This window comes from Hippopotamus amphibius, chromosome 2 (genome assembly GCF_030028045.1).
Source record: "Hippopotamus amphibius kiboko isolate mHipAmp2 chromosome 2, mHipAmp2.hap2, whole genome shotgun sequence".
NCBI lineage: Eukaryota > Metazoa > Chordata > Mammalia > Artiodactyla > Hippopotamidae > Hippopotamus > Hippopotamus amphibius.
In genome coordinates, this window is record NC_080187.1 from 223,746,650 (window position 1) to 223,765,245 (window position 18,596).

At 34.6% G+C, this 18,596-nt stretch overlaps 1 protein-coding gene across 4 annotated transcripts in view; it reads left to right on the forward strand.

The window, feature by feature from the left end:
- FANCM (FA complementation group M) overlaps nucleotides 1-18,596 on the forward strand; it is a 57,476-nt gene that overhangs the window by 24,179 nt on the left and 14,701 nt on the right. For all 4 annotated transcript variants that reach the window (XM_057725197.1, XM_057725198.1, XM_057725200.1 and 1 more), the window contains 6 exons: nucleotides 1,025-1,238; nucleotides 5,461-5,615; nucleotides 6,688-6,843; nucleotides 8,572-10,489; nucleotides 14,482-14,573; nucleotides 14,851-14,919. In XM_057725197.1, coding sequence (XP_057581180.1) covers nucleotides 1,025-1,238; nucleotides 5,461-5,615; nucleotides 6,688-6,843; nucleotides 8,572-10,489; nucleotides 14,482-14,573; nucleotides 14,851-14,919 — 2,604 coding nt within the window. The remainder of the gene's footprint in view (nucleotides 1-1,024; nucleotides 1,239-5,460; nucleotides 5,616-6,687; nucleotides 6,844-8,571; nucleotides 10,490-14,481; nucleotides 14,574-14,850; nucleotides 14,920-18,596) is intronic.

Sequence of the window (18,596 nt, forward strand, 5' to 3'; positions counted from 1 at the left end):
CTAAAATATTTACTTTCTGACCCTTTATGGAAAAGTTTGCTAATGTCTATTCTAAGTAATAAGGGTCTTGAATGGTATTCATACTCTGCTGTAATGTTGGGTGACAGGTTTTCCTAAATATGATGTATCAATACATAATATTATTTTGTGTATGTACACTAAAGTCTTAACTAACTTTTGTAGCTGAGTGGAACTGTTTCTATGTTTAAGTAAATAGTTTTACTTTAAGATTTTTTTCATAGTGATAGTTTAAAAAAATTGATTTAAAATGTTTTATAAACTCTTTGAAAATCATCCTGAAAAGTGAATTTTTTTCCCCCTCAATACTTTTCATGTGATTCTAGCATATTCTTACCTAACATCCAGTTTATCTATAAAATGATTCCCATAAATGAAACGTCTGGCAGCTTTTAAAAGCCTGTATGTTATCACTGAGTGGAGTTGGATTCTAACTAATTGTATTAGGCAACTCACTTAACCTCTTTATTCAGGTGTTAGTTTTCTTATCTGTTAAATAGTCACAATGGCCCACATTTGATGAGTACCTGCTCTGTGCTGAGACAGTGTTCCAAATGTTTCAGATGATTATTTTATTTAAATCCTGTCAACAACCCTGTAAGGGCAGTACTAGTGCTTTTCTGATTCTATACAGTAAAGAAAATTGACATGTAGAGAGTTGAAGTAACAAGCTGAAATAAGAGAGAATAGTATTTTTTCAAAAAGCAATTTACACTTGTATATAAATATCAGCCTTATTCAAAAACAGCAAAATATTAAATAAAAAGTAATTTCCTTTGTACAACAGTTATAAGTTAAGCTTTTATAATAATAAATTTTGAAATGATTTTCATTGAGTTGATTAAACAGGCTTCAAATTTAAGACAACAGATATTCTATTCTTCAAGTATTTAAGTGGATCAGAATTTACTGTTTAGAATAAACTCAGACTAATATAATAACTGCTTGTCGTGGCTAGGTGATTATTATAGAAATAATGCGATTTGATATTTATTTGTTTTTGCAGACTTACAATCAAAGTCAGTGCAACAAAAGAAGTATTTATAAAGCTATTTCAGGTAATAGGCAGGTCCTTCATTTTTACCAAAGAAGTCCACGAATGGTTCCTGATGGAATCAATCCACAGTTACATAAGATGTTCATCACACATGGTATCTATGAACCAGAGAAGCCTTCTCGGAACTTGCAGCGAAAGTTCTCTCTCTTTCCCTATAGGAATGGTAAATAAAATTTTTCACATCTGAGACATGTATGTGTTTTTCTGTTGTTCGTTAGCAGGTCATATGCTGATATTTTTCTTCTATGAGAGACTCAGCATACAATCTAGATGTTATAGGTGTTCACTTTGAGAAGGGTGAGAGATGGTTAACGTGGCAAAGGGAAGGAGACATCATCAGTTCAGAAAGAAACTCAGTGTTGGGAAAATTAACAATATCTTACCAGCCCAGAAAATCCTCTTTACAAAATGTAGAAAGAAAGGAAATAGTCTTGTTATTGAATAGGCATTAAGCCATATTACAATGTGCATTGTGAGCAATCCACTAAGATAATACAAAGACAGAAATTCTACCCTATTCATCCAAGCAGTCACAGTCCTTTACATCATTTTCTTAAGATTAACAGTAACTTGTCTTTATATAAGAGGACATTTGCTCTATATTCCTTCATAATTCATTCCAAATTCACCTAGTAATTTAGATAGTCATTTGTGTTAGCTAGTTGCCTTTATCCAAAGAATTAATAAAACTTCCTTGAGTCTATGACAAGCAGGTAGGGACAGCTCAGAGAAATGCATCAAGGCTTAACTCCCCAGGTACATGGTAGATAAGGACACTATCCTCCTTGATGTTTAGATTTTGAAGAGATGGCTCCTAGGTCCTTAAGAAAATCACTTCTGGTTGAAAAGCTGGCTAGAGGCTTGCTTTGCCTTTACAAAGATTTGCATATGTATCAAAGGGTTAAATAAAGGATTTAGGAACATTAAGTATCTCTGGAATTGCTCCCAGAAAAGGGGAGGGGGAATGGTTTATTTCTCTCTCTGCAGAGAAGATTTTCTTTCTTTCTTTCTTTCCTTCTTTCTTTTTCTTTTTCTTTCTTTCTTTCCTTTTCTTTCTCTTTCTTTCTTTCTTTCTTTCTTTCTTTTTCTTTTTCTTTCTTTCTTTCTTTCTTTCTTTCTTTCTTTCTTTCTTTCTTTTTCTTTCTTTCTTTCTCTTTCTTTCTTTCTTTCTTTCTTTCTTTCTTTCTTTCTTTCTTTCTTTCTCTCTCTCTCTCTCTTTCTTTCTTTCTCTCTCTCTCTCACTCTCTCTCTCTCTTTCTTTTTTTTTTTAACTTTACTGTTTCACCAGATGGTGGTGAAGTTAGACTAAGCTGTTGGTGATATTGAGTCAGTAAGAAAAAAATACTTTGATGCCAGGGAAAATAGTAATGACAGTGCTAGCTTAAGAACTGTAGAGATTTTGGTGATATCAAGATATTATCTTGAAATATTAGCACTATAAAACTGAGAAACAAAACAGGTTTTGTTTTTTGTTTTTTTAAATTTAATCTTTAAGGAAGGCTTTTAAAGAATCATAAATTCATGTAGTTATATTCTAAGATTTGGAAGAAACCTTGAGTCATCTGGTCCAACTACCTACCAAGGTAGGGATGTTTTCTGTAGCTTTCTTGTTAAATGTATATCCAGCCTCAACTTGAATATCTCTGTGAATGGAAATTGTATTCTTTTATGGTTCATGCCATTGTTGAGTAGTCCATATAGAAGAAGACCCTCTGTTGAAAAAAAAAATCTGTCTTTGTACCTTTTTCTCATTGATTTAGTTTTGGCATTGTCAACTGAAAAAAAATGCACAACGTAAAAGTTGAGACTTACGTTTTATTCAGGGCATTGCTGAGGACAGTAGCCTGAGAAGGCAGCCTCTCAGATAGCTCTGAGGGACTGTTCCAAAGAGGTATAGGAGGAGCGTATAGGAGTTTATATAGGAGTTTTTGCTGAAAAAAACCTAGTAGTTGAACATCAAAAGATTACTGCTGGGCTTCCCTGGTGGCGCATTGGTTAAGAATCCGCCTGCCTATGCAGGGGACACGGGTTTGAGCCCTGGTCCGGGAAGATCCCACATGCTGTGGAGCAACTAAGCCCATGCGCCACAACTGCTGAGCCCACGTGTCACAGCTAGTGGAGCCCACGCATCTAGAGCCCATGCTCTGCAACAAGAGAAGCCAGCACAATGAGAAGCCTGTGCACTGCAATGAAGAGTAGCCCCCACTCATCACTCCTAGAGAATGCCGTGCGCAGCAACCAAGACCCAATGCAGCCAAAAATAAATAAAATAAATAAATTTATAAAAAAAAAGGTTACTGCTAATCACAAAAAAACAGACATCTCAAGTTAATGATTTTAGTGCCTTTTTATGTATCGGAAAATACTTTGTTATGCATCTTAACTATCTAGGGCCAGTATCCTGTTTTTCTCCATCCTGAAACCCCCTTGGGGGCAGCTGCAGTGGCTGATGGCCCAACAGCCTTTGTTTACTGAAATGGCAGGTGACTTTCTTTGCCCACAGCTTCTAGACACAAAGAGTGGATTTGGTCTGTGGTTTACGTAGGTGGCTGTTCTTTATATACTTGAAGATAGTACCTCACACATTTGTTCAACTGATTGTTCTACTGGTTTTCATTACTGTGAAGTTTCAAAGTTCTTTCCCTCCTAGGTACCTGCTTTGGACTCACTTAAATTTGTTATTGTTCTTTCCCTTAACTCAGACCCATTAATCATTGTTTTTTGGATATGCCTATTAAACCTAATGCAAATCCACTTAATAGGAACATACCTGTCAGTTTACAAGACTTTGCCAAGTTTTTGGTTAAAATGAAAAGATAGTATATTTTTTGAATTCTCTTGAATTTATTAAACGAATAATAGCATCAAAACTTGATTAAGTTGGCATACATTTTTCTTAGTGGTCATTTTATTTTTATAAATGTTAATTAGCCATATGTTTAATGATTATTTCTAAAATGTTACTAGAGATGGATGGTAAAAGTCTAGAACCTGTCCTTTTTAAAAATTGAGATAGTATTAACTCATGTTCATTTTTCTGTGCTTTTTTTCTTCCATTTTCTCCGATTTTTCAAGTGTCAGTGATTCATCCTGCCAAGATAGTGTGTATGAATGTTATCTTCTGTGTATTAGTATATAATTCATTTGGGCTTAGGGGGTCTCAATTTATTTAAAGTGACTAGGAGAATGGAATACCTTTCTATTTCAAAAGTCTTAGCGCCTCAAATTGCTGTATCTGAAAGGGACCTGAGAGATCACCTAGTTCAAACCCCTTATTTTACAAAAGATTTCTATATAATATTTGGGAATAGCTAAAAGAGGAGTCTCCCGATTCCTAATTCAGTAGTCTTTCTGATTTTTCTTTTTTTTTTTCCTCATCTGTATTGGGACCAGAGTTATAGCTTTATATTTTTTATCCTTTACATATTGGTGATTATTTTCCTTTATAAAGATTATGGAAATAAAAAAGGGTTAATTTACTATACATTTTTTAAAAAGTATATTATGTTATTTTTTAAAACAGTAGGTCTTTCTGTCCCCTTTCAACTGCCACCCCCCTCCCCCCGCCCTCCATTAGACTTAAACTAAAACACTTTTTTTAAATGAATTTATTTATTTATTTATTTATTTATTTGCTGTGTTGGGTCTTCGTTCCTGCACACGGGCTTTCTCTAGTTGCAGCAAGTGGGGGCTACTCTTCATTGTGGTGCGCGGGCTCCTCATTGCTGTGCCTTCTCCTGTTGTGGAGCACAGGCTCTAGGTACGTGGGCTCAATAGTTGTGGCTCACAGGCTCTAAAGCGCAGGCTCAATAGTTGTGGCACACGGGCTTAGTTGCTCCGTGGCATGTGGGATCTTCCTGAGCAGGGATCAAACGCGTGTCCCCTTATCGGCAGGCAGATTCTTAACCACTGCGCCACCTAGGAAGCCCACTAAAACACTTTTTAGTCTTGGCATCTACCCTGCCCTGCACCAGTTTCAGATAACTCTTCTGATAATGTTATAATAGAATCATGATACTAGTTCATTTGTGAGTTTTCTGTTTCCTGCCAGGTCTTAGACAACAAAATGGAGAGAGTCCAAAAGAAACCAGGACTGAGAGCCTAGCTGCTTGCTGATATTTTACTAATGAAGTCATTACCAAAGGTTAGCTCTAGATAGAAGGGTGCACAAGTACTTTCAAAGAGTTGAGAGAAGTTTAGGAGATATGTAGAAGCAGGAAGTGATAACCGGAGTGTATATATGAAGAACACTAATTTTAAGGAATAGTGGTTTAGCAGAGACGAGTAGATATAAACAGGTAGAGTGTTTGAGTTGATGTCATATATTTTGTGTTTGCCTGGCAGATTTTTTTAAACTTCTTTTCAATTATTTTTTAAACTTATAGGAATGAGGCAGAGTAATTCAAAAAATGATTGGTTCTTATCAGAAGAAGAATTTAAATTATGGAACAGACGATACAGATTGAGAGACACTGATGAAATTAAGGAAATAACATTGCCTCAAGTTCAGTTTCTATCTTTACAAAATGAGAACAGACCAGTAAGTTGAACATGTTTTCTGATGCTCTTTATAACGTGCAATAGCTTTGGGAGTAAAGAGAATGAATGTTCATGATCAGAATGTCAACTTATGTAAAACTTAAGAATGTAAGCAGTTTACAAAAGAATATTAAATTCTAACTTGGGAAAAATGCTAATTTTCTTGTATTTCCTATTGTATATATATTTTTACATGATTGTAGTATAGTTACATAAGTTCTGACCTTTATTACTTTCTGCATATGAACATTTATGTGTAGGTGTAATTTATATGATTGTTATGTTACTCTGCAGTGTACCATACTTTGGCTGTTTACCTGTTGTGTTTTAGAATTATTTTCAGTGTATTACTAAAATAAAATTATGCTGTCATGAGAATCTTTGTACAAATTTAGTTTTTAATTTTTGTTTTGAAAGTATAGTAAAACTTTAAATTGGATCTTAGACTTGTTTATTTTGTTTATTATGAACAAATTATTGATGAACTTAATGAAGGTCAAGAGAATTGATCAAAGATTACGTATATACCTAGAGAACTGAAGAAACAGCCTCAAGGAGGATTCCTTTGGGAAGATTTATAGGGCTAGAAAAATATGGCTCTTGAGAATTTGTATTTTATTCAGTAACAGGGAAAGTGAGGAATCGCAGCAGGCATGAAGAATTGGGATCAGTATCACTGAGAGATTATGAATGCCTCTTTATTAGATTATAGAATATAAATCTAGCAAAATAGTAATTTTGAAGTTACACATTTTATTAAATAGTTGCTCTTAACATGGGACTATATAAACGGGAATATGGCCAAGTAGTAACTCATGTAATATTTATTTGTGTATTTCATTTTTAATGACACATTGCTTTCTAATTTTATAAGCAATACATGTAACAGTTATTTTAAAAATGAATTTAAAAGGGATCTTGTTACTTTATAAAATTATTTTTTTTCTCTTGACAATACCTAAATGAATTAAAATTCTTTACAGTAGGCTGATTATCTATATATCAAGTATTTTTTAATGTGTGTGAAATCTGAGTATGTGTGTTTTTATTATGTTAAATTGTCATTAACCAAGACTCAAGAACCAACCATTGGAATTCGTCAGCTCTCTCTCTCTGAGTGGAGACTGTGGCAGGATCATCCTTTGCCTACATATCAGGTTGACCATTCAGATCGATGTCACCATTTCATAAACATCATGCAAATGATAGAAGGAATGAGACATGAAGAGGTAGGGTTCTACTGTAACTTTCTCTTTCCTGTATGATAGTGGAATTAGGATACTTTATCTTTATTCTTCTTAATTTGAAGTCATTATGATAAGAAACAGGTATTATAAACAATCATAGCTAGACTATTTTTGTTTTTCTATATACCTTCTAGTGATCTCAGTGAGGAACTAGTTTTCTGTCTTAGGAGAAGTAGGCCTAATTAGAAGAATGTCATCTGTGAATATTGATAGACGAGAGTAATACTTTAATGTTTTTAATGATTTAAAAACATTTTATTTTTAAATTTTTTTGGCCACACTGCACAGCTTGTAGGGTCTCAGTTCCCTGACCAGGGACTGAACCCGGGACCCGGCAGTGAAAGCACGAGTCCTAACCACTAGACCTCCAGGGAATTCCCGTTTAATGATTTATATAAACTGTAAAACTAATTTAGGATTCTTGTTAGAGTGGGATCTATTGAAATGTTCTCTATCATATGGGTCATTTGGTATGTCTCTTTTATCCTGGTGATAGTTTGGAGAATTAGTGATTTCTTGAGCAGTTTCCTAGTTATTCTTCCTTGAGAGAGTTAGAGTGATGAACCTAGTATGAGTGTGAAATCCAAAATGCTTGGGTTAGAATCCCAACTTTACCCCTTACTAATCGTGCATCACTAAGTTACTTAACCTCTTTGTGCCTCAGTTTCATCTGTAAAATGCGGATAATGATAATACTTTCTTCATAAGGTTGTTGTGAGGATTAAGTGGCTTAATACACGTAAAGCAATTCGAATAGTAACTGGCACATAGTAATTACTCAATAGATTGTAGCTGCTATTTTTGTTAGCTGTTGTTCATGAATACATATAAATAAAGTAATTATTTGTGGATCCCAGCAAAACCTGTGTATCAAAGTGACACATTTATTTAGTACCTTCTACATAGCATGGTTTGTTCTAGGCCCTGTGGCTACATTAGCGAAGAAGCCAGATAAAATATTCTATAGGGAGCATGTATCTTTGCAGGGAGACAGACATTCTCACACTAATATTTAGTGTATTTTTTATTCAATAAGTGGAGGATTAACTGCTTAAGTCCCTGAATAGTAGAGGAATCCTGACTAAAGTGGCATTCGTGGCAAGAGGGAAGGATAAGTCAGGGATGGTGGGGACTGTAATTTTAGATTTAGAGATAAGTAAGACTTGGAAATTCACTGGAAGAGTTCTTGGGAAATTTGTTAAAAATAGTATATTCTAGCTTACAGCCCAGAAGACATACAGGTACCATTATTTCAGATATTTTTAAAGCTGTTCTTAGTTTACCTTCATCTAGAGAGTAAATTTAACATATGTATGTATGTTTTTCATTTATATGTATTAATTTCTTAAATACCTATTTTTAGAAAATTAGAATAATTGTTCAATTAAATGCTAGAAGTTAAAAAACAGTGTTTATAATCATATTTTACATATTAATTAAATTTGCACCTCCTAGAAATAGTTACCATCAGTCTCTCATGTACTAAGTAGTGGGAATACAAAAATATTAACTGATAAAAGATAATTTATGATAATTTCATGGTAGTGTCATTTCTAATTTTGTTTGACTAGGAATAAGTTTTAAGGTATAAAAGAAAGTCATTTGAATAATGTAATATTGTTTAGAAAATATTTTAACAGAGTAAAACTTATCTCTTAGTATTGTTTTTTTGTTTTGCTTTCCTGTGACTTTCATTTTCCTTCTTTATAGGGAGAATGCAGCTATGAATTGGAAATTAAATCTTATTTACAAATGGAAGATGTTAGGTCAACATCTAGTGCTCCCAGGAGAGAATATAATCCTTTTGCCAATGGCACCTTTACTGGTAACAAGAAATCTTCATTTACAAAGAATATAAATCAAGGCAAATCATTCTCAATGACAGAATCTGGTGAAGAATGTGCTGAAATTTTTAAACAAATTCATATCAAACCTACTAAAATTGCTTCTCTAAAAAAAAAGGCTTCTAAAGAACTGAGAAAAGATCAACCTAAAAAAGAAAATAAGGATGTTGTCATGGAGCCTTTAGATGCTGATGGCCGTTCTGCTGCTGAAAGTATTTTTCAGGTAGACCTGCTAAATGATAAAAGGGCGTCACATGCAGATGGAGTTGCTGCCACATGTGCTGTCAGTGAAAATGTAGGCAATCAGTCTTGTGGATTATTAACAGATCCTCAGTTTACAAGTAAATCTACTAGTTCATTTACTGGAAATATTTTAGATTCTGGTTATAGCAGTTTCAGTGATGAGAAATCTCTTTCATCTAGCATATTTTTTCCATTTGAGGATGAGCTTGATATAGCTAGAACAGATGATCAATTTTATAATTGTCGTTCATTAACGAAAGAGGTGCTAGCTAATGTAGAGAGATTTCTATCTCATTCTCCTCCACCTCTCAGTGAACTCGCAGATTTGGAATATGAAATTTCTAAGGGTTCTGCATTTGAGAACTTGCTTTTTCTACCCTCCACAGAGTGTTTACAAAATGATAAAGCCACATGTTTGTTGTCACATTCAGCTGTAAATTCTCAACAGAATTTAGAATTGAATTCACTTAAATTTATTACTCATCCTTCTGAAAAAAGTTGCCTTTATGGTACAACGAATGATAAGATTTCTGCTGAGCCAAGCTTCTGTGACTATGGTAAAGTACATAAAGATATTAAAAATGAACACTTAGTATCCAACCATCATATTCAAAGAAACGCTGGCCCGCCAGAGTATTTTGTTGAAGGAGAGAATCATGATGTTGATAACAGTGGCCTCCCAATATTGCATACTGATCCAGATGAGAGTTTACTGTTATTTGAAGATGTTAATACAGAGTTTGATGACGTGAGCCTTCCTCCCTTGAACAGTAGATGCAAGTCTTTATGTGTGTCAGACAAAACTGCTGTAAGTGAAACGGCACTGGTCTCTCGGTTCTTAATTTCTGATGAACTTTTGTTAGGCAATAATTCTGAACCCCAAGATCAAATTATTGGTGATACTAACAGTTGGAAATCTCATGAAGATTTGAGAGGTGTACATGAGGAAAAACTGAAGAATGATGAATACGGTTTTGACTGCTCTAAGGATTTGTTTTCTGTGACCTTTGATTTAGGATTTTGTAGTCCAGATTCTGATGATGAAATACTAGAACATGCATCAGACACAAATAAGAATAAAATTTTAGATCATCTATCTGGAAGATGTTTAGACATTAAGGAGATAAATGATGCAAATTATGTCTCAAATCAAGCAGTAGTATCAAGAGACCAGGTTGATAGTTCTACAACTATAACCATTACTAACGCATCAAGTGAAGATAAGCGGAGTCCAGCTTTTCCCCTTTTTCCAATGAATGCAACAAAAAATAAAGAATTTATGTCTCCTGGTTATTCTCAGTTTTCATTGCCAGTAGGAGAGAAAGTTATGAGCACACCACTTTCTCAATCAAACAGATTGAACTCATTTTCTAAGAAGAGAACAGAAATGGCTAGGAAGTCGGATTCTAATATGGGAAAAGTAAATTTACAGAGTTTCCAAGAAATGTTGAATTCAACTTTTGATGATTTAGGACTTTCTATAGAAAAGTCTAAAAGCAGGGAACAAGTCAGTCTGCATCAATCCTGCCATTCTGCTAAAGGTAAGATTCCCTCTTTATAAAACACAAATCTTTCTGGAATGATTACTTTGGATCATATTCTGTAATTTTCCAAAATGTAATTTCTCAGTGTATGGTGTATTGAATTAGGTAATTGATGTACTATATATTTAAGTTGATGCTTACTGATACAGGATTTATTTTATCCACATATATTTATGGCATGCCTGCCATAGGAAAGGTATTGTGCTAGACACAGTGAAGTGTAGACATGTAAGATTTGGCTCTAGCCCTTTATTGTAAAACACAAACAAGTGTGTGACATATATATTTGAAAAGATATCAGTAAAATGTGGCAATAACTGCCAAATGAATAATAAGGTGGTGGACATTTAGGAGGTTCAGAAGATGAAAACGTTTTGAACTGAATTAGATTGGAAATGTTGACTTTAAATGTAGGTTTTCATTTTGGCTCCTCAGGGATATTCATGAGTTGGATATGTTGAAAATAATCAAGAGAGGATTTGGATGTTATAAAATGATGAAAACAAAGGGAAAGAAGGAAAGTGTAAGATTTTGGGGAGATAGTATAAAGTAGAGGATTTATATAGCAAAATTGAGAAATAAGACTGTATTTGGGAGATTGAGGTAAGACCATAGACGAGCTATAGGAATCTTTGGATCTCTGTAATCTAATTCTACAGAAAACCCAGAAAATAGATGTTTAGTATGAATATGATTTATGTATCCTAGATCCTGTTATAGAACTCAACTCTACTTTGTGTATAGATTATTATAGCAGGCCATTTATGAATTTTATTCTTTATGTCTGAGGAAAAAGAGTAGTTGTAGGATAAAGCGACAATTTCCTTTGTAAATCTTTTTCTTATCTATTCTCAGCATTGAGAGCATGATTCATGAATGTTTTATTTAAGATAAGAACATTTAAAATAAGCCTGGAATTATGATTAATTTGTAAAAACTGGCTATTCTGCATAGTTTTGGGTGTACTCTGATGTGTAAATATGTTGCCTGTGATCCTTTACTATTTGCTTTAACACCTTTATATTAAGATAATTTTTCTTTGTGTCATATTTGCATTAAAACTTTTTTTCTAGCATTGTACTTACCTGCTAACCGCAGGCAATATAATTGTGAATACATATACATTAAGGAACTATTTATTAGGGAATATATACTTAGTGTTTATTATTCATTTAACTGAAATAGAAGATTTAGGGTCATCTGCCATGTTATATGTATACAATAATAGTTAATTAAGACACCACTAAAGCAGTTAAAAGGAAAGCCTCCTGGAACTGATTTGGTTACTGTAGCTGAGTCCTGCATTTAACTCTGGCTTCCATAAAAGGTAATGAAAAAAGGAAAATGAGTTGGATTATTTAGTGATCATCAACAAAGAAGATTCATTCAAGTTTATCTGTCTGGGTAGATGTTTTATTAGCATAGAGTGTGGAGACATTTACTCTGTGAGTTTGTATTAGTTTTTTATTGCTGTTTAAAAAATTACTCCCCCTAATTTTGTGACTTAAAATAATATCTCACAGATTTTGTAGTTTAGGAATTTGAGAGTTGTTTAACTGGGTGGTTCTGGCTTAGGATTTCTCATATAAGTTAAGATTTCACTTGGGATTGCAGTCATCTGAAGACTTGACTGGGCATGTAGAATCTGCTTCCAGGATGGCTTATTTGAAAGTTGGGGGTGGGGGGTGGTGGTGATGGGAGGCACATAGGAATCGCTGGTCCATAGCAATTCTAAAATCTAGCAGAGCTGAGATTGGAAGTTTCTTCATTAGTACTCAAAGCCTGGAAATAATTCTCCATGGTTCTTGGCTTTGTGCTCTGGATATTCAGTCCAATTTCATAACAGGTAACACCTGTGGAGTTTTCTCAACCTGCTTCCTTTTAGTGAAAATTTGGGGATCCAAAGGCCTCTTTTCATTTTGTACTGTCTCTGTGTCTTTTAATTGTAGCTGGCTATGTTTCTTCCTATATAATTCTCATAAATCTTTGTGGATTTCTTGTGACTCTAATTTGAGGTTCATTCCATTAGACACTAGCTATGCCCACAAATCTTTTGGAGGTAGGTCCTTCTTTACCTTTGGCTTCTCCTAAGATGTCTAGAGATAGTTCCTTAATAGGCTTAGAAGGCCTATTGTTTGAGAGGAAATGTAAGAGACATCTTTAAAATGTTTGGAGGGCCTTTTATCTGACTGAATGGTACTCTAAGGCATCACCTTTGATCTTTCTGAGGTCTTAGAGCATTTACAATTATACCCTCAAAACCATCTGGATGATAGTTTACTGGCAGTCATCTAGATAATATTTATGCCTGGAAAATTTCTTTCTTTTTTTTTTTTTTTTTGGAAAATTTCTTAATTTAACATTGTTTGCCAGCTGGAGAAGCTGGTGATTTTCAGAACCAGCAAGTCTCAACTGTTTCATGTTTGATAGTACTTTCTTTAGTTCCTCTCTCTCCTTTCACATTTTACTTAAACAGGAAGAAGCATAGCTAGTACCTTAAACATTTTGTCTGGAAATCTTCTTACTTAGATCACCTCATTCATTAGGTACATTTTATATTTTCTGTTTTACTGCAGTGTTGCTAAACTTTCTGGCACTTACATTAAGGATCCAGTTTCCTATAATTTCTGATGAGGTTTTTCTTATTTTTTCTAAGCCCTCACCCTTGGCCTCTTAAATGGCCATTAATCTTCCTACAAACAATTCCTTTGAGGCTTTTCAAGCTTTCACTAAAACTCTCCTCAAAAATCCTTTTAGCTTCTGCTCACTCTCTAGTTCTAAAGCTACATCCACAGTTTTGCTTTTTGTATGGTAATTTTCTATTTCCAGGTACCAAAATCTGTATTATTTATCTCTTGCTGCTCAACAGATTTCCCCCAAAACTTAATGGTTTAAAACAGCATATATTATCTCACCATTTCTGTGGACTAGGAATTCGAGAATGGCTTAGCTGCAAGTAGTGACTCTGGATATTTCATGAGGTTGCAGTCAAGGTGCTGGCCAGGGCTACAGTTATCTGAAGGCTTGATAAGCTTGAAGCATCGTATTGCTGTTGGTTAAGAGGCCTCAGTTTCTTACCATGTTTGCCTCTCCATAGGGTTACTTCCTCTATTATCATATAGCATCTGGCTTCCTCCAGATGAGTGAGGCAAGAAAGAGAGCAAAAATGAGGCCTCTCATGACCTAGACTCTGAAGTAACACACCTTCACTTCCATTATATTCTTTTGTTAGAAGCAAGTGACCAAGTGTGGCCCACCCTCAAGGGTAGAGGAATTATCATCCGCTTCTTCAAAGGCAGGCATATCACAGGATTTATGAACATATCTTAAAACAACCACACCACAGGGCTTTTATAGAAGGTTTCACAAAGACACAAAAAGGTGTCTTCAGTCAAAATTTTATGAAAGTGCAGAAATAGAACTTTCTCTAAGTACCTGAAAATTTGAAGGATTTGATTTCACAAGTATTTTCTTTTTAGCATTCTTTCTACCCCCAAATTTGTTGTTCCAATTACAACATTTGGGTGACTACCAACTTTTATTTTACACTGATTCACAAACACACATGTATATGTACAGATATGTACATACATACCTTAAAAAAATTTCTTCATATATTGTTTTGTAGCCTTCAACTAAAAAGAGAGTAAGACACAAAGGGCAGAAAGACGATAGTAGATTTTAGAGATGAATTCTAGAACCAGACTAATAAATTTGTCTTTTGCACTCTTTTGGACTTTTTTCAGTTAATTTGAAAAACTGAAGCTGAGTTAAATATGTGTTTATTACCAAGAGTTATCATGTCTTAATTTCTTCATGTTTTTATTTTTCTGTTGTTTTCCCATGCTGATTTTGGGCCACATTTCTAAAAAACTATCTTGTTTGAGAGTGAATAAATGTTGAGATTGCCAGAAACAATTCTTATTGTATCCATCAATAAAATAGATTGTCTATGTAGTTGACCAATTCATTTTTTTAATAAATTATAGGTGAAGAATTAACAAGCAGTGAAAGTGAAGATGATGAGATTTTCCGAAGAAAAAGTAAAAAAACAAAAGGAAATGTTTTGGAGTCCCCTGAGGTGAGTCATTAAATAATCACAGTCACATGATCACATGTTCCCCTTATTTTCTTTGTTTTTTTTTTTTGTTGTTCCCCTTATTTTTTTATTTATTAATTTTTTTTTTGGCCACACTGTGTGGCATGTGAGATCTTAGTTCCCCAATCAGGGATTGAACCCACGCCCTGTGCCTTGGAAGCACAGAGTCTTAACCACTGGACTGCCAGGGAAGTCCTTTTGTTCCCCTTAAATCTTTTTATTTTGTTAACTTTTTACATTATTTATCTACTTTATCTAGAATCAGAAGAATAGTGAAGTTGATTCTCCAATTCATGCTGTCAAAAAGCACAGGGTTCCTCCAAACAGAGTAAGTAAATAACAAATAATGTATAGTAAATAAAATCCTTTTGAAATAAACATTATAAGAGAAATATGTGTATAGATGAACATAGGTATGTTTGATCTTATATGTTTAACAGAAAAATAGATAGTAAATTCTATGTGACTGGAATTTCGGTTTTAATTTTAAACTCCTTCGAAAAACTGTCCCTGTTTTTGTCAGTACACTCCAGCAATTCAGCGAGTGTTGATTAAATACCTACTCTGTATCTATGGTGTAAGATGCTGGGGATACTATAAAGATTATCTCCTGGTATTGTTTTAAGTCTGCAATCTAATAGGAACGATAGATAAGTAAATAGATAATTTCCATATAAGTTTTTAAGTTAAGTGATAAGAAAAGATAAATCCTTAACCTAGACCTTGGGAGTTCTGGCAAGCTTCTTGAAGACAACATCTTACTTAAATCTTAAAGCATATGTAGCAGTTAGGGAAGAGAAGGGAGAAGGGAAGGCATTCCCAACAGCTTAAAGAAGGACACAAAGCAGGGAAACAGCATCTCTTGTTGGATTGTAAAAACAAAAAGTACTAGAAAGTAAAATTGGAGACAACTCTGAGTGAGTTTTTGGAAAGCCTTATTCTTTCATTTCTTTACTGAATGGGTTTGAAAGAAGGAAAAGAAGGAGTCCACGATGACTCTCTGGTTTTGGCTTGGGCTAGTTAGTGGATATGTCACATCCTTAGAGAAGACAAGAAAGAGTGATAAGTTCAGTGTTGAACGTATTTGAGTTTGAAGTTCACGTGGGATAGTAAAGTGACAGCATCTGGCAGGCACTGACAACTATGAGAAAGTGAAGTTTCGGTCGGAGGGCAGGTCTTAAGGCTAATAGTGTTCATTTGTCATCAGTTTATAGCTGATAGGTAAATTTTGAGATTAGGAAATCTTGTGTGTGTGTGGTGGTTTTTTGTTGTTGTTGTTTTTGTTTTTTAAGAACTTTTATTGAGATACAGTTAACATACAATAAACTGAATATATTTAGAGTGTACAATTTGGTATCCCGATCTCCCAGTTCATTCCCCCCAACCCTCTCCGCTTTCCCCACTTGGTGTCCATATGTTTGTTCTCTACATCTGGGTCTCTGTTTCTGCCTTGCAAACTGGTTGATCTGTACCATTTTTCTGTAGTCCACATATATGTGTTAATATACGATATTTGTTTTCCTCTTTCTGACTCACTTCACTCTGTATGACAGTCTCTAGGTCCATCCATGTCTCTACAAATGTCCCAGTTTCATTGCTTTTTACAGCTGAGTAATATTGCATTGTATATATGTACCACATCTTTTTTATCCATTCATCTGTTGATGGACATTTAGGTTGCTTCCATGTCCTGGCTATTGTAAATAGTGCTGCAATAAAAATTGGAATGCATGTGTCTTTTTGAATTATGGTGTTCTCTGGGTATATGCCCAGCAGTGGGATTGCTGGATCATATGGTAACTCTATTCTTAGTTTTTCAAGGAACCACCATACTGTTCTGCATAGTGGCTGTATCAGTTTACATTCCCACCAGCAGTGCAAGAGCATTCTCTTTTCTCCACACCCTCTCCAGCATTTACTGTTTGTAGATTTTCTGATGATGCCCATTCTAACCAGTGTGAGGTGATAGCTCATTGTAGTTTTGATTTGCATTTCTCTAATAATTAGTGATGTTGAGCAGCTTTTCATGTGTTTGTTGGCCATCTGTATGTCTTCTTTGGAGAAATGTCTGTTTAGGTCTTCTGCCCATTTTTTGATTGGGTTGTTTGTTTTTTTGATATTGAGCTGGATGAACTGTTTATATATTTTGCAGATTAATCCTTTATCTTGTTGATTCATTTGCAAATATTTTCTCCCATTCTGAGGGTTGTCTTTTCGTCTTGCTTATAGTTTCCTTTGCTGTGCAGAAGCTTTGAAATTTCATTTGGTCCCACTTATTTATTTTTGCTTTTATTTCCATTACTCTAGGAGGTGGATCAAAAAAGATCTTGCTGTGATTTATGTCGAAGAGTGCTCTCCCTATGTTTTCCTCTAGGAGTTTTATAGTGTCTGGCCTTACATTTAGGTCTTTAATCCATTTGGAGTTTATTTTTGCGTATGGTTTTAGGGAGTGTTCTAATTTCATTCTTTTACATGTAGCTGTCCAGTTTTCCCAGCACCACTCATTGAAGAGGCTGCCTTTTCTCCGTTGTATATCCTTGCCTCCTTTGTCATAGATTAGTTAACCATAGTTTATCTGTGGGCTTTCTATCCTGTTCCATTGATGTATATTTCTGTTTTTGTGCCAGTACCATACTGTCTTGATCACTGTAGCCTTGTGGTATAGTTTGAAGTCAGGAAGCCTGATTCCACCAACTCTGTCTTTGCTTCTCAGGATTGCTTTGGCTATTCGGGGGTCTTTTGCATTCCCATATAAATCGTAAAATTTCTTGCTCTAGTTCTGTGAAAAATGCCTTTGGTAATTTGATAGGAATTGCATTGAATCTGTAAATTGCTTTGGGTAGTATAGTCATTTTCACGATGTTGATTCTTCCAATCCAAGAGCATGGTATACCTCTCCATCTGTTTGTGTCATCTTTGATTTCTTTCATCAGGGTCTGATAGTTTTCTGAGTACAAGTCTTTTACCTCCTTAGTTAGGTTTATTCCTAGGTATTTTATTCTTTTTGTTGCCGTGGTGAATGGGATTATTTCCTTAATTTCTCTTTCTGATCTTTCATTATTAGTGTATAGGAATGCAAGAGATTTCTGTGTGTTAATTTTGTATCCTGCAACTTTACCAAATTCATTGATTAGCTCAAGTAGTTTTCTGGTGGCATCTTTAGGATTTTCTATGTATAGTATCATGTCATCTGTGAACAGTGACAGTTTTCCTTCTTTTCCAATTTGGATTCCTTTCATTTCTTTTTCTTCTCTGATTGCTGTGGCAAGGACATCCAAAACTATGCTGAATAGTTGTGGCGAGAGTGGACATCCTTGTCTTGTTCCTGATCTTAGAGGGAGTGCTTTCAGTTTTTCCCCATTGAGAATGATGTTTGCTGTGGGTTTGTCATCTATGGCCTTTATTATGTTGAGTTAGGTTCCCTCTATGCCCACCTTCTGGAGAGTTTTTATCATAAATGGGTGTTGAATTTTGTCAAAACCTTTTTCTGCATCTATTGAGAGGATCATGTGGCTTTTATCCTTCAGTTTGTTAATATGGTGTATCACATTGATTGATTTGCATATATTGAAGAATCCTTGCATTCTAGGGATAAATCCCACTTGATCATGGTGTATGATTCTTTTAACGTGTTGCTGGATTCTGTTGGCTAGTATTTTGTTGAGGATTTTTGCATCTAAATTCATCAGTGATATTGGTCTGTAATTTTCTCTCTTTTTTTTTTGTAGTATCTTTGCCTGGTTTTGGTATCAGGGTGGTGGCCTTATAAAATGAGTTTGGGAGTGTTCCTTCCTCTGCAGTTTTTGGAAGAGCTTGAGAAGGATGGATGTTAGCTCTTCTCTAAATGTTTGATAAAATTCGCCTGTGAAGCCATCTGGTCCTGGAGTTTTGTTTGTTTGGAGATTTTCAATCAGTTTCAATTTCATTACTTGTGATTGGTCTCTTCTTATTTTCTATTTCTTCCTGATTCAGTCTTGGAAGGTTATACCTTTCTAAGAATCTGTC